Genomic DNA, 24,272 nt, shown 5'->3' with positions numbered 1-24,272 from the left:
CTGGCGAGCAGGTTCCATGAAGCAAGAGGAATTAGAGATAGAAAATTAACCCATCACTCAATTACCATGAGAAACAACCAAAACAACCAATGTCCCCTGGCAGAGCAGAGATCTCTGCAGGTGTCCTAACCTAAGCAGCCATTTGTTAACATTTTACAAGAGGCACACACAGCTGAGCAGCAGTGGCTCTGTCCCCTATCACTGGGCGCTGACTCACACCACTCCAGCACAGCACATTCCTCTCACACATTGTTCCTGGGGCCAGGAACAGAGTCTGGCTGCTTAAATGCTGATCACTCCTTCCCCTAAACCCATATATGCACACAGGCCGCAGGCTAAGTCACCAAGCACAAGCTAGTCTGTCTGCAGCCAAGAGAGCTGCACTGCAGTAGCTGTGGATGGAGAGAAACAAACCACTTAGGCCTGGTCTACACTACACCTTTAATTCGGATTTAGTGGCTTTAATTCGAATTAACTCTGGAACCGTCCACACAACGAAGCCATTTAATTCGAATTAAAGGGCCCTTTAATTCGATTTCTGTACTCCACCCCGACGAGCGGAGTAGCGCCAAAATCGAATTTGTCAATTCGAATTAGCGTTAGTGTGGCCGCAATTCGATGTTATTGGCCTCCAGGAGCTATCCCACAGTGCACCATTGTGACCGCTCTGGCCAGCAATCTGAACTCGCATGCACTGGCCAGGTGGACAGGAAAAGCCCCGGGAACATTTGAATTTCATTTCCTGTTTGCACAGCGTGGAGAGCACAGGTGACCACAGAGAGCTCATCAGCACAGGTAACCATGCAGGCTGATAATCGAAAAAGAGCACCAGCATGGACCGTACAGGAGGTACTGGATTTGATCTCTATATGGGGAGAGGATTCAGTGCTAGCTGAACTGCGTTCGAAAAGACGAAATGCCAAAACTTATGAAAAAATTTCCAAGGGCATGATGGAGAGAGGCCACAATAGGGACACAGATCAGTGCCGCGTGAAAGTCAAGGAGCTCAGACAAGCCTATCAAAAAGCAAAGGAGGCAAACGGTCGCTCCGGGTCAGAGCCGCGGACATGCCGCTTCTACGCTGAGCTAAATGCATTTCTAGGGGGGGCCGCCACCACTACCCCACCTCTGACTGTGGATTCCGAGCTGGGGATAATCTCATCAGGGACACCTGATGATTCCGCGGAAGGGGAAGAGGAGGAGGAGGACGACGAGCTGGCAGAGAGCACCCAGCTCTCCGTTCTCCCCAACAGCCAGGAACTGTTTCTCACCCTGACTGAAGTACCCTCCCAAGCCTCCCAAGCCAGCACCCAAGACCATGACCCCATGGAAGGGACCTCAGGTGAGTTTACCTTTTAAAATATAAAACATGGTTTAAAAGCAAGCATTTTTAATGATTAATTTGCCCTGAGCACTTGGGATGCATTCGCAGCCAGTACAGCTACTGGAAAAGTCTGTTAACATGTCTGGGGATGGAGCGGAAATCCTCCAGGGACATCTCCATGAAGCTCTCCTGGAGGTACTCCAAAAGCCTTGCCACAAGGTTTCTGGGCAGTGCAGCCTTATTCCGTCCTCCATGGTAGGACACTTGACCACGCCATGCTAGTAGCAAGTAATCTGGTATCATTGCCTGACAGAGCCTGGCAGCATATGGTCCCGGTGTTTGCTGGCATTCAAGCAACATCCGTTCTTTATCTTGCTGTGTAATCCTCAGGAGAGTGATATCGCTTAGGGTAACCTGGTTGAAATAAGGGAATTTAATTAAGGGGACTGAGGTGGCCGTTCCTACTGGGCTGTTTGCCTGTGGCTGAAAAGAAATCCTTCCCTGCATTTAGCCAAGTGCAAGGGGGGGGGGGGGAGGATTGGCCCAGAGCTTTTCGCGTTTTGCTAGCAGGGATCTTCCCTGATACCAGCCAGGCGGTGGGGGGAGGGATAAAGCACTCATCCCAGAGAATTCATGGCGGGTGGGGGGGGGGGGGTGTTAGTTTGGTTCCTGCAGGGATCTTCCCTGATACCAGCCAGGCGGTGGGGGGAGGGATAAAGCACTCATCCCAGAGAATTCATGGCGGGTGGGGGGGGGGTGTTAGTTTGGTTCCTGCAGGGATCTTCCCTGATACCAGCCACGCGGTGGGGGGAGGGATAAAGCACTCATCCCAGAGAATTCATGGCGGGTGGGGGGGGGGGGGTGTTAGTTTGGTTCCTGCAGGGATCTTCCCTGATACCAGCCACGCGGTGGGGGGAGGGATAAAGCACTCATCCCAGAGAATTCATGGCGGGGGGGGGGGGGTGTTAGTTTGGTTCCTGCAGGGATCTTCCCTGATACCAGCCACGCGGTGGGGGGAGGGATAAAGCACTCATCCCAGAGAATTGGATGGGGGGGGGGGGGGGTGTTAACCTTCAGCAGCAGAAAACAAGCTAACAGGAAAACTGCAGCACAACGGGCTTTGCTTGGTATGTGGGAAAGCAGGGCGCAGAAGCCTAAAGACAGTGGCTTACCATGGCAGCATGCAAGGTGAATTCTGTTGCCCCGACCTGCGTCTGTGATCTCTAGCAGCAAAGCCACAGGCACTCAATATTAAGAGGCAAAATGCGACCTTGCACAGAAATCACATGTGCTATGTAATGTGAATAGTATACACCGTGAAAGAGTATAAGCATTGTTCTGAAAAATGTATCTTTTAAAAAAATTCTCTCCTTTTTTCACTCCCTCCAGCAGGTGCAAATGTTTCAAGCCTCCCTCCTCCTTCCCGAAGGCTATCCCAGATAAGGCGTCGTAAAAAAAAAACGAGAGAAGAGATGTTTTCCGAAATCATGCAATCCACCAGGAATGAAAGAGCTCATCTGAATGAGTGGAAGGAGACGGTTTGCAAGTATAGGAAAGAAGCCAGTGACCGTGAGGACAGGAGGGACCAACGTGAGGACATGAGGGACCAACGTGAGGACATGAGGGACCAACGTGAGGACATGAGGGACCAACGTGAGGAGAGGAGAGACGCTCGAGATGAGAGGTGGCGGCAGGAAGATCAGAGGAGTCGGGAAGCAACGCTGGGGCTGCTGCGTGAGCAAACAGACATGCTCCGGCGTCTGGTGGAGCTTCAGGAACGGCTGCTGGAGAACCGAGTGCCGCTACAGCCCCTGTATAACCCCCCTACCTCCTCACCATGTTCCATAGCCTCCACACCCAGACGTGTAAGAACACGGGGGGGGAGGCTCCGTACACCCTCCCATTCCACCCCAGTGGACAGCCCAAGCAAAAGGCTGCCATTTTTTTAACCTTTTTTTACTGGGCTTTTCCTTCCCGCAGATCCTCCTCCCAAACCCCACTCAGGTTCTGTGCCGCTACAGCCCCTGTATAACCCCCCTACCTCCTCACCATTTTCCATAGCCTACACACCCAGATGTGTAAGAACACGGGGGGGGAGGCTCCGTACACCCTCCCATTCCACCCCAGTGGACAGCCCAAGCAAAAGGCTGCCATTTTCTTAACCTTTTTTTACTGGGCTTTTCCTTCCCGCTGATCCTCCTCCCAAACCCCACTCAGGTTCTCTCCCTCTTTTTATAATCAATTCATAAAGAATAAATGATTTTTAAACAATGGTGACTTTATTTCCTTTGAAAGCAAGCTGGGGGAAGGGGGAGGGTGGGTTCCTTACAGAGAATGAGTCAATAAAGGGGGCGGGTTTTCAGGAAGGATAAACAAACATAAATTTCACACTGTAGCCTGGCCAGTCATGAAACTGGTTTTCAAAGCTTCCCTAATGCGCAGCGCTTCATCGTGTGCTCTTCTAATCGCCCTGGTGTCTGGCTGCGAGTAATCAGCAGCCAGGCGATTTGCCTCAGCCTCCCACCCTGCCATAAAGGTCTCCCCCTTGCTCTCACAGAGATTGTGAAGCACACAGCAAGCAGTAATAACAATGGGGATATTGGTTTGGCTGAGGTCTGAGCGAGTCAATAAGGATCGCCAGCGACCTTTTAAACGGCCAAATGCACATTCTACCACCATTCTGCACTTGCTCAGCCTGTAGTTGAACAACTCCTGACTCCTGTCCAGGCTGCCTGTGTATGGCTTCATGAGCCATGGCATTAAGGGGTAGGCTGGGTCCCCAAGAATAACAATTGGCATTTCAACATCCCCCACGGTTATTTTCTGGTCCGGAAAGTAAGTCCCTTGCTGCAGCCGTTTAAACAGATTGGTGTTCCTGAAGACGCGAGCGTCATGAACCCTTCCCGGCCAGCCCACATGGATGTTGGTGAAACGTCCCTTGTGATCCACAAGTGCTTGCAGCACCATTGAGAAGTACCCCTTGCGGTTTATGTACTGGGTACCCTGGTGCTCCGGTGCCAAGATAGGAATATGGGTTCCATCTATTGCCCCACCACAGTTAGGGAATCCCATTGCAGCAAAGCCATCCACTATGACCTGCACATTTCCCAGAGTCACTACCTTTCGTAGCAGCACCTCCGTGATTGCTTTGGCTACTTGCATCACAGCAGCCCCCACAGTAGATTTGCCCACTCCAAATTGATTCCCGACTGACCGGTAGCTGTCTGGCGTTGCAAGCTTCCACAGGGCTATCGCCACTCGCTTCTCAACTGTGAGGGCTGCTCTCATCTTGGTATTCTGGCGCTTCAGGGCAGGGGAAAGCAAGTCACAAAGTTCCATGAAAGTGCCCTTACGCATGCGAAAGTTTCTCAGCCACTGGGAATCGTCCCACACCTGCAACACTATGCGGTCCCACCAGTCTGTGCTTGTTTCCCGGGCCCAGAATCGGCGTTCAAAGCCTATAACCTGGCCCATTAACATCATAATCTCCAAAGCACCGGGGCCCGCGGTCTCAGAGAATTCTGTGTCCGTGTCCATGTCCTCATCACGCTGGTCGCTGCGCTGCAATCGCCGCCTTCTCCTCCTCCTCGCCTCTTTTTTCTGGTCCTGTGTAAGCATAAACTCCACGAGAAAGCGCGAGGTGTTTATAATGTTCAAGACTGCGTTCTGGAGCACAACGGGATCCATGCTTGATGCAGAATGGAGTCTGCAGAGTTCACTCAGGAAAAAAGGCGCGAAATGGTTGTCTGCCGTTGCTTTCAGGGAGGGAGGGGGAGGCTGTACCCAGAACTACCTGCGACAATGTTTTTTGCCCCATCATGCACTGGGGTCTCAACCCAGAATTCCAAGGGGGGTGGAGACTGCGGGAACTATGGGATAGCTATGTAAAAGCTACCCACAATGCAACGCTCTGGAAATCGATGCTACTATGGTAGCTTGGACGCACACCACCGAATTAATGGTGCCTAGTGTGGCCGAATACATTCGAATTTACAAAATCGGTTTCCTAAATTCGAATTATATAAATTCGAATTAATCCTGTAGTGTAGACATACCCTTAGCTTTAGGCAATACCTCTGACTCTCTCCGCATAAGTTCAGAGTTAAGGCCTCATTATGCATCCTCTTGCCAGAATTACTTGCATCTTGGACTGGGGGGAAACTGATGCTAAGCATTTTAACCCTTGGGAGGATAGGCACAGAATTCAGCAGGGATAGCAGTGACATGCTGGCTGGCAGGCAGGTAAAGGGATAGACAAAGTATTTAAAAATAAAACCGGGGGGGAGGGAGGGGGAAATGTGCTCCCACAAAGACTAAAGTAATAGGGCACAATGGATTCCTCCAGCTGGGATTCATGGATGGCTGACAGTTGCCTTGCCTCATTTGCTGGGTCTCCTGTAATCTCACGCACGTTCCAGTTCATTCTGTGGCGATGCTGATCTACTCAGAGTTCCTTAAGAATCAGCTTCAAACACAGAGCTTGAAACAAACCCGGATCCCTTAGCATTTTTGTCCAGAACCTCCAGGTCCAGATCTCAAGTAGGCTGGAAGATCTGCTTCTTTTCTCCCTGGACAACATTCTGCCAGGCCCAGCATGGATGGGCAAGGAAGCAAGGAACCTCCATGAGCAGGCACTGAAAGTTAGCTTGAATTTCTGTCAGTGTCACAGGCTTGTCTGATCTCAAAGCTAAGTGGGTTTTGCAGTCGATGTATCTATTCTAAAAAGAAACAGGAGACTGACCCCCAGTCATTTCAAACCTAGCGGGAGTGTCTCTATTGTGCTGGCTTCCTCCTAGGTTTCCTACTCTTAGCATGCGCTGGACAGGGCTGGCTTTAGGAAGTGCAGGGCCCAATTCGAACATTTTTGGCGGGGCCCCGGCAGGGATGACTAACAAAAAAAAACATGTAAAAAAAAGCCTTTCATTTCTTCCATGTATTATTTACTTTCCATAACTATATAAATAATACAATTATATATTATGTACATTGCATCATATATGCTGTTGATCGGTTATTAATGAGCTCCGTTTCACATGTGTGGGTCCCCACCACTCCCTGGGGGTGTGCTAGGGTGACCAGATGTCCCGATTTTATAGGGACAGTCCCGATTTTTGGGTCTTTTTCTTATATAGGATCCTATTACCCTCCCCACCCCCGTCCCGATTTTTCACACTTGCTGTCTGGTCACCCTAGCTGGTGTGCACATGTGTGGGTCCCAGCTGCTCCCTACCCCCCCTCATTGAAGCAGGTGTGCAGGGTTACTGCCCTGGGAACTGCAGGGCACCAGTGGACATGGGGCTGGCTGGAGGCAGGGCAGGGGCTGACTGGAGGTAGGGGCTGGCTGCAGGCAGGGCAAGGGGTGCGGGGCTGGCTGGAGACAGAGGTGTGTGGGGCAGGCTGGCTGGCTTCAGGCAGGGTCGCAGGGGTGTGTGGCAAGGGTTGGCAGGGCTGGAGACAGAGGAGTGCGGGACTGGCTGGCTTCAGGCGGGGGGATGCGGCAGGGGTTGGCTGGAGTCTGGGCAGGGGGTGTGACTGGCTGGCTGCAGGCAGGGCAGGGGGTGCAGGACTGGGCAGGGGGTGCGGGGCTGGCTGCAGGCAGGGCAGGGGGTGCAGGGCTGGTGTGGGCGGGGTGGGGGGGGGGGGGACTGGCTGGCTGGCTTCAGGCAGGGCCGCAGGGGGGTGCGGCAGGGGTGGGCTGGAGACAGGGCAGAGGATGCAGCAAGGGTTGGCTGTGGGCAGGGGGTGCGGCAGGGGCTGGCTGTGGGCAGGGGGTGCGGGGCTGGCTGCGGGCAGGGCAGGGGGTGCAGCAGGGGCTGGCTGCGGGCAGGGGCTGGCTGCGGGCAGGGGCTGGCTGCGGGCAGGGGCTGGCTGCGGGCAGGGCAGGGGGTGCGGGGCTGGTGCGGGCAGGGGGTGCAGCAGAGGCAGCTGGAGCCCCGGCCCTTTAAATAGCCCCCTGGGGAAGCCGGGCCACGCCGGTACGCCGTACTGGGGCTTGGGCGTGGGGCCCGATTCTGGGGAATTGGTTGAATTGGCCTAAAGCCGGCCCTGGCGCTGGAGTTCTATGTTCAATGACCACTAACAGTCATGACTATACCAAGTGGTGCTTCTAGAGACACAAGTAAAAGAGAAACTTTGCTTCCTTAAAAAACATGCCAGCGTTTGCCCTGGGGGGAGAGGAGGGTTCTCCCTTTGCCCACTGCCTTCACCACCACTTGCTTCCCTCCCCCTAACCCTCACTTCTCAACTTCACATGCTCCCCACTGCTTCACACACAAGCTTATCCCCGGATTTCCTTCCCTAGTCCTGCTTCCTTGGGCTTGTCATTTTGCTACGGCTGGTCTCTAGTGACAAGGATTCTGTTATTTTGGCCAACCAGTTCTGCAGTGACAGCTCTTAAAATACATCACAAGTGACTGTTCAAATGGAGCAGTGCAACATTCAGAAAGATTTCAACTTCCAACAGATCGGGCTCTGGGGAATGATAAAACTTTGATCAAGAAGCACTGCAATGGAGCTAGAAGGCAGATGGAACAAGAACAGGAGAGGCAGCTGGGATGGAATTGAACCGTGCCAGGCTTAAAGCCCAGGGTCTGTGGAGATGTGAGAAATAATAAATAAAGATGCCTCCCCAACCACCCCCAACTACTGCATGACTCAACTGGGGAGAGGTTTGCACAGGCTAAGCATTTTTCGGAAAGCCTAATCCATTACACAGCATGCTATTTACATTTGGGAGAGTGCTTTGCTTCCTGACCCCTTTTAGGTTTGCTCACAGAATAGCCATTAGCAGGCTGCTTCACTTTTAATTACCTTAAAAGGCAGACGGTCCACAGCTTCGGTCTCCTGCTTACCGAGCTGGGTGGCTGTTCTGCAGTGATGTCTGCAGGAGGACAGACAGACCTCAGAATAGTGGCAGGAGAACACTATAAAGAGAAGTCATTAGTCTCATGACACCCTCTGGAGCCATCCTGCCTGGTGTTCCAAGCAAAGGCCCAGGACGCAGGGACTCCCAAACTGTAATCCTGGATCTGACACAGACGTTGGGCAAATCATAATCTCTCTGCCTCAGACTCCCCATTTCCGAAAAAGCAGAGAATTGTCCGAGAGGCAGGGAGTGGAGACTCTTTGGGGCATTACTAGTGTTACCCAATACTGCTGTGCTCAGAGCTACTGTGGTGAGTGGCTAATTTAAACCTACCTACTGCATAGGGTGCTGGACACTCCTTGAAGGTGAGAAGTGCCAGGTAAACACCAAGTATTATTATACCCTGAACAGGACAGCGGGTGTCAGGGTAAGACTTTGGTAGAAATCCACACTCTGCCTAACACCTAGAAGCAATCCAAGCAGAACCCGCAGTGCATGACACAAAAATGCTTTGCAATAAAATTAACTTTCATAAAACCAGAAAGTGTCTCAGCATCTTCCATCTAGCCCAGTGGTTCTCAATCCACAGGCCGGTTGAGGCCTAATCAGCACACAGCTGTGGCCCATGGGACATCCTCAGGGCCATACAGGTAGCATATATATTGTGTGGATGCGGCCCACATAACAGAGAGAGCTGCATATGCGGCCCACAATAGTAAATAGGTTGAGAATTACTAATCTAACCCATAGAATAGCAAACGTGATATGATAGCCAACCCCAAGTTCAAAGAGACGACGAGTGGAAAGTTCTAACTTCGCAACACAAAGCATCTCGCTGGGGAATAGCACTGACAGCTGCCCAGCCTCAGGGTCAGCCTGGCACCATATCAATCCATTTCTCTGCTAACATGTCCATTAAATTTCAGGCCATTTTAGCAATGCCAGCCTATGACAGAATAGCTGAACGTGCCTGCTTTCATTACTCATTTGCCGAGCTTTCTAACCAAATATGAACGGAGCATAAATATTTTTAAATAAGCGTCACTGCACTGGATGTGCTCAGGACAGCAATGGGTTGGTTTTCTAATACGCTCCCTTCTCCCTAATCTGGTAACTCAGATGCCATTCCTGATGCAGACACACTTGGAATGGTATTGCAACCAAAGATGGAACGCCCCATCCTCAGCCTCCTCCCTTCCCCATTCCCCTATGCCAACTCCCATTTTGGGCCCCAACTCTCCTCTCAGATCCACACAGTAGATCTCGATCCTCCTGTTCTGCTCTCCCTACGTATGCAGAACGGGAAAGCAGAATACTGGAATATGGCCTCCGGTTATCTCGTAGCTATCACTTTCAAAAAAGGAAAATCTAGATCGAACACCACCCTATTTATCCTAGGCCTCCAGTAATTTTTTATCCTCAAGAGTCCCCTGTGAGGCAGCGCAGTGCTGCTAGCCCCATTATGCCCCAGTTCCCCACATGGGCAGACAGAGGAAATGATTTGCCATAAGGTCAAACGGAGCCAGTGGCAGAGAGCAATTCAATCTGGGTCTCCCATGACCCAGGCCAGCATCTCAACCACTAGCTCATCCTTCCTCATTGCAGAAGCTCCCCCTTTCTGACTCCTTAAGAGAATTGAAGAGGCTATCCTCAGCCCAAGAGTCAAACCCAGTATCAGAGCACTGGCTCACTAGAAGGATTCAACTGGCAGCAATCATACCTTCATCAGTGGGTCTTGCCGCTTTGTGCTTTGATCCAGTGAAATTCATCACTAGAGCCAACTGCTATTATCCCTCAACTCACCTTCTAGCCCAACAACTCCTAGTAAACTGGTGAACTAGGTCTCTGCATTTCCTGTGACCATCCTGCTAAGACACGGTCAAGCATTTCTGATGGGTAAAAAGCCATTTGCCAATTTTCTCCGCTGTACTACAAGAGCCACACACAATTTAAGGACTGATGATAATTCCAGGTTAGCTGCTAGCAATTCTACACAATCTCTGTTGATCAGATGCTAAGTCCCATGGTCTACACCTATTCCCCGCTCCACTGTCAGGAGCTTGGGCTATACACAGTCCCCCACAAAAATCATCATTGAAGATTCATATAGGAAAACCAGAACTCCTGCCCCGCAGATAAGGGGAGCTCATAGTTAAATCCTCCCATGCAGTTCCCCAGGGGGTCCTCAAGTTCTACAGCAACACGTCATGCAGATGAAGATATCCCATTCAGTCTCTGCAGCGATGACATGAGTACGGCTCTCATGAGTGGTGACGAATGTATCCTCACTGAGATCACCAGTTGCAAATAATCCAACACTGAATCAGCTGCACTGAGGGGAAATAGTGGGCACCCTGCTTATGTATAAACCTTACTGAATTGATCTTACCAAGAGCCCCGTGAGCCAGGCAAGGATTATCCCTTGTTACAGAGGAGGAAATTGCAGCGCAGAGAGATTAAGAGCTTTATTTTCAAAGATGCTGGGAACTCTCAGCTCCCACTAATTACTCTGAAGGGGTCGGCGATCAGAACGGCTGAAAATCAGGCCCCAAGTGACTCTGCTCAAGGTCACAGTGAGTCAGTGACAGAGCTGGGAACAGAACTTGGAACACCTGACTTCCAACCCATGGTTTCATCACAAGACCGTCCTTCCTGTGATTCCTAACGTCCAGCCTCTACCTGGAAAATCCCTGGGTATTGCAACACGCCAGGGCACACGGAAGCAAGCAGAATCTGCTCAACCTTACCAGCATGACTTGCACTAGCTCCTCAGCCAGCATGGAAAGGATACAAAACTAACACCGAGCAGAGAGAGATACTGACTCACATAGGAGAGGTTGAAGGGGATGATGGAACATCCTGGTATATCTGGGTATGATAATCTATGCAAGAGAAAGCAAAACAGAACTGATTGGTCGTAAATTCATTACGCCTCCTGCTCCATGGGTAGCAATAACTAGTCAGTTTCCTATTATGCACTCCGGGTCCAACTCTGTGCAGCACCTCCGCCTGGTACCCCAGCAAAGGCCTCGGCACATGGGTGGGGGTGCAGAGGTGGCTTTACGGGTCTTAGGTTCTGATGTGGGGGAGGAAGTAGCCCCTTGTGCGAGTCTGAGTACACCCTAGCTGCTCTAACTTACGCAGCACAACTCATATAGCACCAAGAGCTATGTGCAGGCTCTCTCCTGCCCCCTGCACATCCCCTTATGCTAGGGTCTGCACAGAGGACAGCATAGGGCTGTTTTTAGTGGCCCTCTGCAGTGTGCACACCACAGGAGCCAGTCGCAGCTCCTTTTCAGCCCCTCTATGCAGATCGAGAAGTATGTAGGGGCTGAGGTGGGGCACAGAATCCATCTCTAACATTTACCCCCCACAAATTCATTGAGAGCTACAGTGCAGATTTCATGAATTTCCACATGCTCTGGCAGTACTGCAGAGAACACACCCTTGCGATGCTGAGGGATCAAGCATACAAAGCACTGGCCAGAAGAGAACACAGATACAATGCATGCTGCTGTATTCTATTACAGGATAAACAGACATCATCTTTCGCCAGCTGATTTCTGAAGTCTCCACCTGATGGAGCCAAAGACAAGCCTGCCCGTCACCCCCAAAGAGAAACATGCCCTGAGCCCTTCTGCCCTAGCAAGCAGCTAATGGGCTGGCACGGATTAACATCTGCAGTGCAGGTTTTACAATGGTCAGCTCATCAGTAATGCAGCCTGCTCTGGGACATATTGTAGTTAGGGCTATGGAAAACCTACCAAAAAGGTTCTGTAATAAGTTAGCAGGCAAATCAATGCCTTGTTCCATTTATTTATTTGATAAATGTGAGCTACCGAAAGTTACCTTTTGATAGCCCAAAACATGCCACAGATTGATTTGCTCCATTCAATTTTAACCCAAAATAGAAAGAACAGGAACTGGAAAAAATCCTAAAGCACAAGAAACTGGGGATGTGAAAGCCATAAAACACACTGCAACAGGAAGAAATGCAATCTAGGATCTGGTCCGAGTGAACACCTTCACTTACTCTCTCTACATCTGGGGCCAGCTCCCAAGCAGCTGTAAGTCGCAATCCTCCACTGACTAAGTGAAGCTGAGCCCGTTTACACTAGCGGAGGATCTGGCTCTGGAGTTTTGCTCACCCTATCCAATGCTGCTGTCAGATAATGGAAGGAGAAAGCAGCCATTTGGCTGACTCAGCCCTGGTCCACGCTACAAATATGTGTCGGTATAAAGACGCCGCTCAGGGGTGTGAACAAGGCAGTTATACCAACCGAACTCCAGTGCAGATAGCGCTATGTTGGGAGGGCTTCTCCCAGCAACTGAGCTGCCGCCTCTCGGGAAGCTCTCCCTTCAGCACAGGCAGCGTCTTCAGTCTGCGCGACAGCGGCACAGCTAAGTGTAAACAAGCCCTCAGGGATGTTGCTCTTCTGAGGCTATGTCTACACTACAGCTTATGTCGTGTGTGTGTGTGTGTGTGTGTGTGAGAATAAATCACCCCCAAGTGACATAAGTTACACCGATGTAAGCACAGGTGTGGACAGCGCTATGTAGGCAGGAGAGCGCCTCCCGTCGACATAGCTATTGCCCCTGGTGGGGGGCTGGAGTACTTAAGCTGACAGGAGCGCTCTCTCCCACTGGCTTAGAATGGCTACATTCGAGAGCTTACAACGGCGCCACTGCATTGATGCAGGTCTGCTGCTGTAAGCTCTCTAGAGACTAGTGTAGCTGTGCCTTTAAAGAGACTGCTGAGGAAAAGCTCAAGCACCAGAATAAGGAACAAACTCCCAGACTGGGAACAATCCTATACCCACTCACCGCCTCATTGTAAAAGGCTACACTAACGGTCCAAAGCACTGCCATTTACAAGTATTCCTGCAGCATCGGGGCGGTTATCCTGCTCTTGGATGTTTTTATAGCACCCATCACCCAGTGGGGGGGGTCTCCGTCCTGTAGGATTCTTTCAAGGGCAGTTGGCAAACAGCCCCAGGAAAACACAACAGTCTACACCAGCAAAGCCATATTGTCAGGACGCAGCCGCAACATCCAAGAGACCTGACAGAGAACAGCAAAGCAGATACCAGCACTGCATCAGGGCAGACTGACTGTGAACCCCTTACTTCCACTGCGAAGCGGTTACCTGCTGCCTGCACAAGTGACTGCTCCCCAGTGGAAACAAGTGGTTCACAATGGGTCCCATAGAGATACCACTGAAGAAAATAAAAGGCACCAGAATTCTGCTCCTTTAAAATGTCAGCTGTGTTCACTCCACACTGCGCACCCGGCAGTCTATTCTGAGCAGCCGCATTCCAGGAGCCCCTAGCAGGATTTTCCATCGGCAGCAGCAAGGTCTTCTCCGTTATAGCAGGATCGGCCACAGTCATGGAGAAAAGATGCTGACAAGGGAGGGAAACAAGGCAGCGCAAAGAAATGGAATTAAATAGAACTTACCATCCTCAATGACGACTTTGATGAGACGAATCGAGCCATTCCGGGCCTTGGCAAAGAAGTCCTTTAACTCTGGGGTGGCTAAAAGAACCAGAAACATCGTGATCAGACTTAGTAAACAAACCAAATGTTATTCTGCTCTTCAAACCAAGTAAGGGGGAGGGGGGAGGGGACAAAAACTAAAAAAGAACTAAATGGGACAGAGTAAAAAATCCCTGATGGTAAAAATGGACAGAATAAAAACAAAGCAGCTGATTTCACTTGCTGTGTGATCTACACTGTGGAGGATACGAAGTCCTGTCTCTCAGAGGTTTCAGAGTTAAATACTGGCTGGGAGCACATGTGATCCAGAGAACTCGATACTTGGACTGGGTGAACATAATCGCCCAAATTTAGATGATAGTTTGGCTGGGGCAGGGAGGGCAGGCTCAAGTGTCAGTTTATTAAGTGTGCAGCGTATCCCAGTTTGCATGTGGGGCAGGGGAGGAGGGCGGCTGGAAGGTGTGATGATGGGCAGAGGCAGCTCTGTTGTGTTCAGACACTTGCCTTGGTTACGTTTTGCTTTGGATGCTGTACGCCGGAGCGTGTGACCTCCAGCAGGAAGGCTGCATAACACAGAAGCTGCCAGAATGTTATAGGAATCGGAACTGTAGCCACTTTGAATTTCACTCTCTGCTTGTCCCACCGTGACCCCTCAAGGATGAGCTGTGATAAATCTTGGGAATTGAGGACTCAGATTCTGCAGAACGGAGACCTGTTTGTGTGTTAGGCTTTCCCCCAGGGCCTGAGTAGCTTTGGTTATAAGAGAATAATGCAGGCCAGTTTGACCTAATTAATAGGTAGCAGGTTTAAAACAAACACAAGAAAGTATTTTTTCATGCAACACACTGTCAACCTCTGGAACTCCTTAACAGAGGCTGTTGTGAAGGCCAATACTATAACAGGGTTCAAAAGGGAGCTAGATAGATTCATGGAAGATAGCCATTGATGGACCTATTAGCCAGGATGGGCAGGAATGGTGTCCCTCAGGGCCGGCTTTAGCAGGTGCGGGGCCCCACGCCAGGACGCAAATTGTCTCGTGCCCCCCCCCGCCTGACTCTGCCCCCTCCCTGCCCTATTGGACCCCTCCCGAATCCCCGCCCTGGCCCCGCCCCAGCCCCACCCCCTCACTGCCCCATTGGATCCCTCCTCAAATCCCCGCCCTGGCCTCACCTCTTCCCCAAGCACGCCGCATTCCTCCTCCTCACCCCTCTCTCCCAGGCTTGCGCTGATCAGCTGTATGGCGGCACAAGCGCTGGAGGGAGGGGGGAGAAGCAGGACGTGGCTTTTTTTTTTTTTCCCCCGCTCCGCCGGCAGTCACGGACGTTGCGGGGCCCTCTCAGGCACGGGGCCCCATTCCGGGGAATCGGCCGAATCGGCTTAAAGCCGGCCCTGGTGTCCCTAGCCTCTGTTTGCCAGAAGCTGGGATTGGGTGAAAGGGCATGGATCACGTGATGAATTCCTAGGATGCCTTCCCTTCCTCCCACCAACCAAGGTTACCGGTGACTGTGGATACTTATCTAGTTAGAATCAAAATCCTAGGGAGGCTAGCAGACAACCCCAGTCATTCATCCCAAAGAATCCGCACTTTATATGCTCTCAAACATACAAAGGAATCGCTCCACCCCAGGCCTCACTGAGAGGAAGCCATCTCTGAGTTAAACTCACCAGCTGTTTAACAGCATCCAGCAACACTTGTAACAACAGCTTAGGGCAGGAAGTGGAGAAGAGTCCCAGCCCAGTTATGACCAGAACTAGTATTTAAGCTAATAATCTGGGGCTGGCATCCCTAGTCTTGCTTGATATCTTAATAAAAATGAGCAATCAGAGCTTTAGTTACATCTAACCTGCAAGAAAGCATTTCCAGCAGACAGCACCCCAGACTACCTCCAACACAAGGGTTTTCTGCTGGCCTTTGAAATGCTACAGTTGGTTTCCAGGTAAAGAAGCCACCATAAATATTCAGAGAGGGGAAAGACTTGGGTTAGAACAGGAAGTGCACCATACAGCAGTAACCTGGCCAGTATCACATCACTACTGCATGTGGCCAGTCATCCCTAGTGCACAGAGGGAACCTGGCTGCTCTGTGGAGAGATAAGACATGCCAGATGGGTAGCCGGGATCAAAGGGTACCTCAATACTGCAAAACACACCACAAACCAGGGCAGTGAGTCTCTGAGCCAGCCTGGGTCAACTGACTCAGGCTCAGACTACAGAGCTAAAAACAGCAGTGTAGACATTCCCATGGGGGCTGCACCCAGGCTGTGAGACACACCCACCCACAGCCCTACACCGGGTTCCAGAGCCCAGGCTCCAGCCACAGCAGAAACATCTACACTGCTATTTTTATCCCCATAGCACAAATCCGAGTCAGTTGACCCGGGCCCAGACTTGCTGCCATGTGTGTTTCTGGTTTGTTTGTTTGTTTTTTGCGCAGTGTAGGCATATTCTAAGGAGCTTAATGAAGTATTAATACAAGCCTAGAGTCTGCAATTTTACTGGGGACAGATTGACAAAAGGGCCAGGGAATACCACCAACTCTGACTGCCCCTTATATTTACATATAGAAATGTAACAACGTCCTAAAGCCTGCAGCCAAATGGAGCATTAGACTGACTCAATGGGATTTTTAATACATAATGTCAATGGACAGTCACGGTTACAGGCTGCCTTTCCCAGCCCATTCAGTTTGACTGGAGGAGGAGGAGGAGGAAGGAAGAAGAGGTTACTTTAAGTTCAAATAATATTGACTTTTCTGGACTTCTGTTCCAGCTGAGGTTTCATTTGTCACCAATCACAGGAAGTGCCTACAAGGCTTACTTGTCTGCATTAGAGAGACCGACCACTCTGCTTTGCTCTGCTCTCTTACAGCCCAGGGTCAGAACTGCAAAGGCAGCTTCTCTTGAACTCCACAGAGTTAACCTCAGAGGCAATTATTAAACCTGAGCAACATGCAAACTGGATGTCTGCAAAGTCTGGCCCAACACCTCTGCAGTGTTTCTAGGCTTTTTTGAGGGTGCTGTGTCTCAGAGATGGGACCAAACGGAACGAGGGATATTTTGGACAAGAGTGGGAGGTGAAAGGAAAGGCCACTACTGTTCCAAGCATCAGGCCTTTTTAAGCACCATCTGGTCTTCCCTGGCTTAATCTTTCACTAAACATGCCAGCCAGATGGTCACAAGCCCAGCCCTGTATTTTATAGCACAGGTCCAGACTGCTTGATTACGATGTGGAGCACATGCTCTTTCCCTCCACGCTTCCAGGGACAAGGAACTCCCTCGAATGAAGTCTTCAAAGCACCGGGAATCGGCAGCGACAACAATGGTTCTAGCTGGGGAGGACTTGTTTCCTCTCTCAGGGACACGCAAAGATCTCTGGAGCTCACCTTTCAGCCAAGTGCCTACGGTATCTCCACTAATATTGGGAAGGGCCTTTAATTTCTTCCTCCCAGCCCTCTTCACTGAAGATATACTCCATAACTAACGTGAGAGGTACATCACAGTCCTTGCAATGGACAGCCCTTTCAAGCAGCCCAATTAGTGTCTATATTACTCAAGTGCATCCTGTTTGGTGATTTGGATGCTGTGCACAAACACATTTCTAAGCATTTCCTTGGCAGTCAGCCTAGAACACACCAGTGCTGTAAGTGTCAATTATCTGATTCTTCACCAGTCGGCTGTGCTGGTAAATCTCCATTTTGTACCTCATGAGCCACCTCGATATCAATACTTTGATTTGTCAAGACCAAATTTTCCCCTCCCTTTCCAGGGTCACACTGCAAATGCTCATTACAAACCTCTTTGCCAAAGACAGATTTTAAATCAAACTTTGTAACAAAGGGACTTGTAAGGCATCTGCAGAGGTGGCCAACAAACGCTTCAATATCCACAGGTAAGTAGCATTACAAAGGAAGCTGTCACAATCTCACTTGTTAGCAAAGAGCTGCACTGAAAGGCTGCTGGTCATGCTGAGTGCTGGCTTCAATTCCCTTCCACTGGGGGCCATATCTCTTCCACTTAGTCCTGTGATGTGAACAGGAACATCAGACACCTGGGTTTTACCGTGGAAACACTGCAACAAACTTGAATCCATTCCCACAGGGCTTCTTCCGAAACATCACGGGCAAGCCACCGCTTTTGAAGTGCAGTGGGAACTGGTGCAAAGGATTCTGGGGCACATCTGAGAACCATTTACAAGGGAACACATGGAAAGAGGTTGGGAATCATTTCCAAATGAGAACATTCACAGAAAAGCTCCCTTAGAACAGGATCTTCCTTGCAGCTGCCCGTCAAACATGCCAGGGCTTCTCTTCTCTCTAATCCGCAGACAGAACTCTTGTTAAAGCAAATGCTAATTACATGGACAGGCAATGACAGCCTAAAGCACTAAAATGCATTAAGATGTTACTGTTTATGTAAATTCATAACAGCGACAGTTTTCAGATGCCACAGATTAATTAATAGAAATTTCTCAGAGGCCACTAACTTCTCTCTCCCTCCACTTCCCAGTTGGAGGAAATGGGAGAGAATTGTCCATCAGGCTGGGACTTTGTGAATTACAGCAGTTATAAGCCCCTTAGAAATGTAGGGATTTGAAATAAACTCCAGAGACTTAATGATTGCAGGTTGGGGTGTGTTACTGGGTGGGGAGAGCCCCATAATTAAGATCCATTGAGATGAAATAGCAATGCAGGCAGTGTGACTGGGGGCAGGGGACCCCTAAAATTAAGGCATCTTAGGGGAGACAGGAACTCTATAAGCCAAATGGTATTGCAGCCAGAAAATTGCTCAAAGAAACTGGAAACGCGCTCTGCATAGCTGCAAGATGCTCTTTCAGTTTCAAGAAGACTGATCACACTTTCAACCTATCCCAGCACCAGCTCTGCTGTCAGAGACAAGCTAGTTTTAACATATTCGCCACATGAGCTTCCTCTGATATTTTTTATCACCTTTCCCATACCTGAGCAGGCTGTTTCCTTCCTGCCCTGTTTGTGGCAATCTACCACTCAACAAGATCCTCTGAGGGGGAAAAAAAAGCAAAAAAAAAAAAAGCTATACACAGTTGTACTCACTGGAACCCACACAGTTGTACTCACTGGAACCCGTGAAAGTGAACAAAACACCCCAGTAAGTCTTTTCTGACCCAAATTTCTATCACACTGGTAAAGCAGAGAGACAGTGTCTAGCTTAGGTATTTATATAGCTCCAATCACTGAATAGAAAACACTGGGAGAGCTCTAATGCAGATAAACAGGTTTTTCTTCATTCTTCACCCTAAGTAAACCTTACAGTTGGTAAAAGGTGCTGACTGACAGCCCTCAGAATTTATCCATTCTATTTAGCTGCAGATCAGGTACTTAAAGAGTCACTTAAAGTAGAGAGTATTATTTTCCTGGTAAAAACTGTGGGTGGGCTTTCCAAAAGCACAAGAGTGACTTTGGAGCACAAATCCCATTGCAAGTCAGCGGATTTGTGCTCCTAGATCACTGGGGCAATTTTCAAAATCTCATCATGGCTCTGAGGAAGGTCAAATAGCAAATAAACCAGAGGGAAAAGGGAAAATGTTAGTTAAGGGCATTTTCAGTATGAGCGCAGAGCACCTGAACTTGACCACTTCTCTTAGCAGCCTGTAATAAAACTTGACAAGTGTCGGAGGTTGTCCCACTAATCTCACTCCCTAATAAGTAGGGCCCTACCAAATTCACGGTCAGAGGATTTTAAAAATTGTAAATTTCGTGATTTCAGCTATTTAAATCTGAAATTTCACAGTGTTGTAATTGTAGGGGTCCTGACCCAAAAAGGAGTCGGGGGGGGGGGGTCACAAGGTTTTTGTAAGGGGGGGTTGCGGTACTGCTACCATCACTTTTGTGCTGCTGCTGGCAGCGGTGCTGCCTTCAGAGCTGGGCAGCTGGAGAGCGGTAGCTGCTAGACAGGAGCCCAGTTCTGAAGGCAGCGCCGTTGCCAGCAGCAATGCAGAAGTAAGGGTTGCATGGTATGATATTTCCACCCTTACTTCTGTTCTGCTGTTGGCAGGGTGCTGCCTTCAGAGCTGGGTGCCTGGCCAACAGCTGCCGCTCTCCAGCCACCCAGCTCTGAAGGCAGCGCAGAAGTACGGGTGACAATACCACAAGCCCCCTAAAATAACTTTGTGAACCCCCTGCAACTCCCTTTTGGGTCAGGACTCCCAATCTGAGAAACACTGGTCTTCCCTATGAAATCTGTATAGTATAGGGTAAAACCACACAAAAGACCGAATTTCACAGTCCATGGTGCGTTTTTTCATGGCCATGAATTTGGTAAGGCCCTACTAAGAAAGCATTCCTGAAAACCTGCTAGGACATTACCATATTCACCCAAGGTTCTTGATTAACTTTGTGCAGAGCAGTGACTGCTCTAAATAATAAGATGGGTGAACTACAGTGCCTCATATTAAATGAGAATATTGATATAATAGGCACCACAGATACTTGGTGGAATGAAGATAATCAATGGGACACAGTAATACCAGGGTACAAAATGTATCGGAAGGACAGAACAGGTTGTGCTGGTGGGGGAGTGGCACTACATGTAAAAGAAAGCGTAGAATCAAATGAAGTAAAGATCTTAAATGAACCAAACTGTACCATAAAATCTATATGGATAGTAATTCCATACTTGAATAATAAGAATATAGCAGTAGGGATATATTACTGAGCACCTGACCAAAATGGTGATAGTGACTGTGAAATGCTCAGGGAAATTAGAGAGGCTATTACAATAAAAACACTCAATAATAATGGGGGATTTCAACTATCCCCATATTGACTGGGTACATATCACTTCAGGACGGGATACAAAGAAAGTTTATTGACACCTTAAATGACTGCTTCTTGGAGCAGCTGGTCCTGGAACTCACAACAAGAGAGGCAATTCGTGATTTAGTCTTAAGTGGAGCATAGGATCAGGTCCAAGAGGTAAATATAGCTGGACCGCTTGGTAATAGTGACCATAATATAATTAAATTTAACATCTCCGTGGTGGGGAACACACCACAGTGGCCAAACACTGTAGCATTTAATTTCAGAAAGGGGAACTACACAAAAATGAGGAGGTTAGTGAAACAAAAATTAAAAGGTACAGCACCAAAAGTAAAAACCTTGCAAGCTGCATGGAAACTTTTTAAAGACACCATAATAGAGGCTCAACTTAAATGCATACCCCAAATTAAAAAACATAGTAAGAGAACCAAAAGAGAGCCACCGTGGCTAAACAACAAAGTAAAAGAAGCAGTGAGAGGCAAAAAGGCATCCTTTAAAAAGTGGAAGTTAAATCCTAGTGAGGAAAATAGAAAGGAGCATAAACTCCGGCAAATGAAGTGTAAAAATATAATTAGGAAGGCCAAAAAAGAATATGAGGAACAGCTAACCAAAGACGCAAAAAGTAATAGCAAAAATATCAGAAGCAGGAAGCCTGCTAAACAACCAGTGGGCCACTGGACAATCGAGATGCTAAAGGAGCACTCAAGGATGATAAGGCCATTGCGGAGAAACTAAATAAATTCTTTGCATCGGTCTTCACGGCTGAGGCTGTGAGGGAGATTCCCAAACCTGAGCTATTCTTTTTAGGTGACAAATCTGAGGAACTGTCCCAGATTGAGGTGTCATTAGAGGAGGTTCTGGAACAAACTGATAAACTAAACAGTAATAAGTCACCAGGACCAGATGGTATTCACCCAAGAGTTCTGAAGCAACTCAATTATGAAATTGCAGGAGTACTAACTGTAGTCTGTAACCTATCATTTAAATCAGTTTCAGTACCAAATGACTGGAGGATAGCTAATGTGACGCCAATTTTTAAAAAGGGCTCCAGAGGTGACCCTGGCAATTAAAGGACGGTGAGCCTGACTTCAGTACCGGGCAAACTGGTTGAAACTATAGTAAAGATCAAAATTGTCAGACACATAGATGAACATAATTTGTTGGGGAATAGTCAACATGTTTTTTGTAAAGGGAAATCATGCCTCACCAATCTACTAGAATTCTTTGAGGGGGGGGTCAACAAGCATGTGGACAAGGGGGATCCAGTGGTTACAGTGTATTTAGATTTTCATAAAGCCTTTGACAAAAGTAATACTACTTACTTTGCTCAAGAGCCTTTGGTTTACATTTATCTAAATCTAAACCAAAGGCTCTTGAGCAAAGTAAGTAGTCATGGGATAAGAGGGAAGGTTCTCTCATGAACTGGTAACTGGTTAAAAGATAGGAAACAAAGCCTAGGAATAAATGGTCAGTTTCAGAATGGAGAGAGGTAAATAGTGGTATCCCCCAGGGGTCTGTACTGGGCCCACTCCTATTTAACATATTTATAAATGATCTGGAAAAGGGAGTAAACAGTGAGGTGGAAAAATTTGCAGATGATACAAAACTACTCAAGATAGTTAAGTCCCAAGGCAGACTGCAAAGCGCTACAAAAGGATCTCTCAAAACTGGGTGACTGGACAATAAAATGGCCGATGAAATTCAATGTTGATAAATGCAAAGAAATGCACATTGGAAAACAATCATAATATACATATAAAATGATGGGGTCTAATTTAGCTGTTATTACTCAAGAAAGATCTTGGAGTCATTGTGGACAGTTCTCTGAAAATATCCACTCAATGTGCAGCGGCAGTCAAAAAAGCTAACAGAATGTTGGGAATTATTAAGAAAGGGATAGATAAGAAGACAGAAAATATCATATTGCCTCTATATAAATCCATGGTAGGCCCACATCTTGAATACTGCGTGCAGATGTGGTCGTCCAATCTCAAAAAAGATATACTGAAATTGGAAAAGGTTCAGAAAAGGGCAACAAAAATGATTAGGGGTATGGAACGGGTGCTATATAAGGAGAGATTAATAAGACTGGGACTTTTCAGCTTGGAAAAGAGGCGACTAAGTGGAGACATGATAGACAAAATCATGACTGGTGCGGAAAAAGTAAATAAGGATGTGTTATTTATTCCTTCTCATAACACAAGAATTAGGGGCCACCAAATAAAATTAATAGGCAGCAGATTTAAAAACAAACAAAAGGAAGTATTTTTTCACACAACGCACAGTCAACCTGTGGAACTCTTTGCCAGAGGATGTTGTGAAGGCCAAGACTATAACAGGGTTCAAAAAAGAACTAGATAAATTCATGGAGGATAGGTCCATCAATGGCTATTAGGCAGGGATGGTGTCTCTAGCCTCTGTTTGCCAGAAGCTGGGAATGGGTGACGGGATGGATCACTTGATGATTACCTGTTCTGTTCATTCTCTCTGGGGCACCTGGCACTGGCCACTGTCAGAAGACAGGATACTGGGCTAGATGGACCTTTGGTCTGACCCAGTACGGACGTTCTTATGTTCTTATGTCACTTGTCTCTGGTCTCGACAGCAGGTGTTTCTTTTTATGAGAGGCCATGACTGAATTAATAAGGACCAATCAGCAAACAAACAGGGCAGCCATTTCCAGACAGTAATATTAAACTGAGAAGCTTGAGATGAAACTGGAATCAGAGCCATGGGCCTGAATGCTTCTAATGAAGGGCCGCTACAAGAACAGGGGCCAGACAGAAGAGCCTAAGGGACAGAGGGCTACAAGTAAAATGCACAACACAGATTCCCAGGAGATACCTCTGGCAAATCTATTTGCAGCCATTAGAAGCTGGGCAAAAAGGCTGTTTTTCAAAAGCCTTCTAGACAACCCATGTTCCAGTCTGAGCACTAACACACACCGAATGTAGTCAGAAGAACATACAACATGTTTGCACTAACCAGAGAATGACATCAGAGCACACTGAGCCCTGCTGAAAGGGTAACTCAGCCTATAGGAGTATGTCTATACTGGGAAGTGTGATTCCCATCATGGATAGACAGACTCACGCTAGCTCAGCTCTGCTCCAGCTAGTGTGCCAAAAATAGCAGGGTGGATGTTGCAGTATAGACAATGGCTCGGGTTAGCCTGCCTGACTCCCTGGGTCTAAGCTCAAGTGGCTAGCCCAAGCTGCTGTCCATGCCACAACGTACACACTGCTATTGAGCTAGCGCAAGTCTGTCTATCCAGGCTGGGAATAACACCTCCCAGCTACAGTGTAGACATATCCTTGGAGTGGGCAGAAGGTCTCACTGCCTCAGGATGCAGGCGCCAAGGCATAATCAACCTGGAGACTTTAGAGCTAGAGCCACTGTGATTGGCTAGAGTGTCCCACTACAAGAACCCAATAAGGGCTCAGTAAAAGTGAAAGCCCCAGACCTCCGGCTACCTGAGGGACAGAGGTTCTGTGCATGTTCCATGGGTGAGATGCTTATTAGACCAAGCGCAGACAGAAGGCAAGCTTGTTCCACTCAGAGCAGAGAGAGACACAACTCCCTCATTTTGCACTGATCACAGGCTGAACTACATTCCAGGGAGGATTAGAGGCCATGACCGGCTCCATTTGTATCTAGTTTGCCACCCAGACCCATTGGATGGTTAAGAATAAAGAGAACAAATAATTGCTCAGTAAGGGGAATGCTGCACCTACAACACAGAATCCTTTCCCCAGAAGCTGATACACCTTCCCTCTATCATTTAATACCGAAGG

The 24,272-nt window shown here is 48.6% G+C and overlaps 1 protein-coding gene across 2 annotated transcripts in view; it reads right to left on the bottom strand.

Moving 5' to 3' along the window:
* Positions 1-24,272, bottom strand: part of TWF2 (twinfilin actin binding protein 2) — an 89,252-nt gene that overhangs the window by 47,141 nt on the left and 17,839 nt on the right. For both annotated transcript variants that reach the window (XM_065407378.1, XM_065407377.1), the window contains exon 2: positions 13,647-13,724. In XM_065407378.1, coding sequence (XP_065263450.1) covers positions 13,647-13,724 — 78 coding nt within the window. The remainder of the gene's footprint in view (positions 1-13,646; positions 13,725-24,272) is intronic.

Source organism: Emys orbicularis, chromosome 7 (genome assembly GCF_028017835.1).
Source record: "Emys orbicularis isolate rEmyOrb1 chromosome 7, rEmyOrb1.hap1, whole genome shotgun sequence".
NCBI classification, from domain to species: Eukaryota; Metazoa; Chordata; order Testudines; family Emydidae; genus Emys; species Emys orbicularis.
This window is presented reverse-complemented; position numbering and strand designations above follow the sequence as displayed.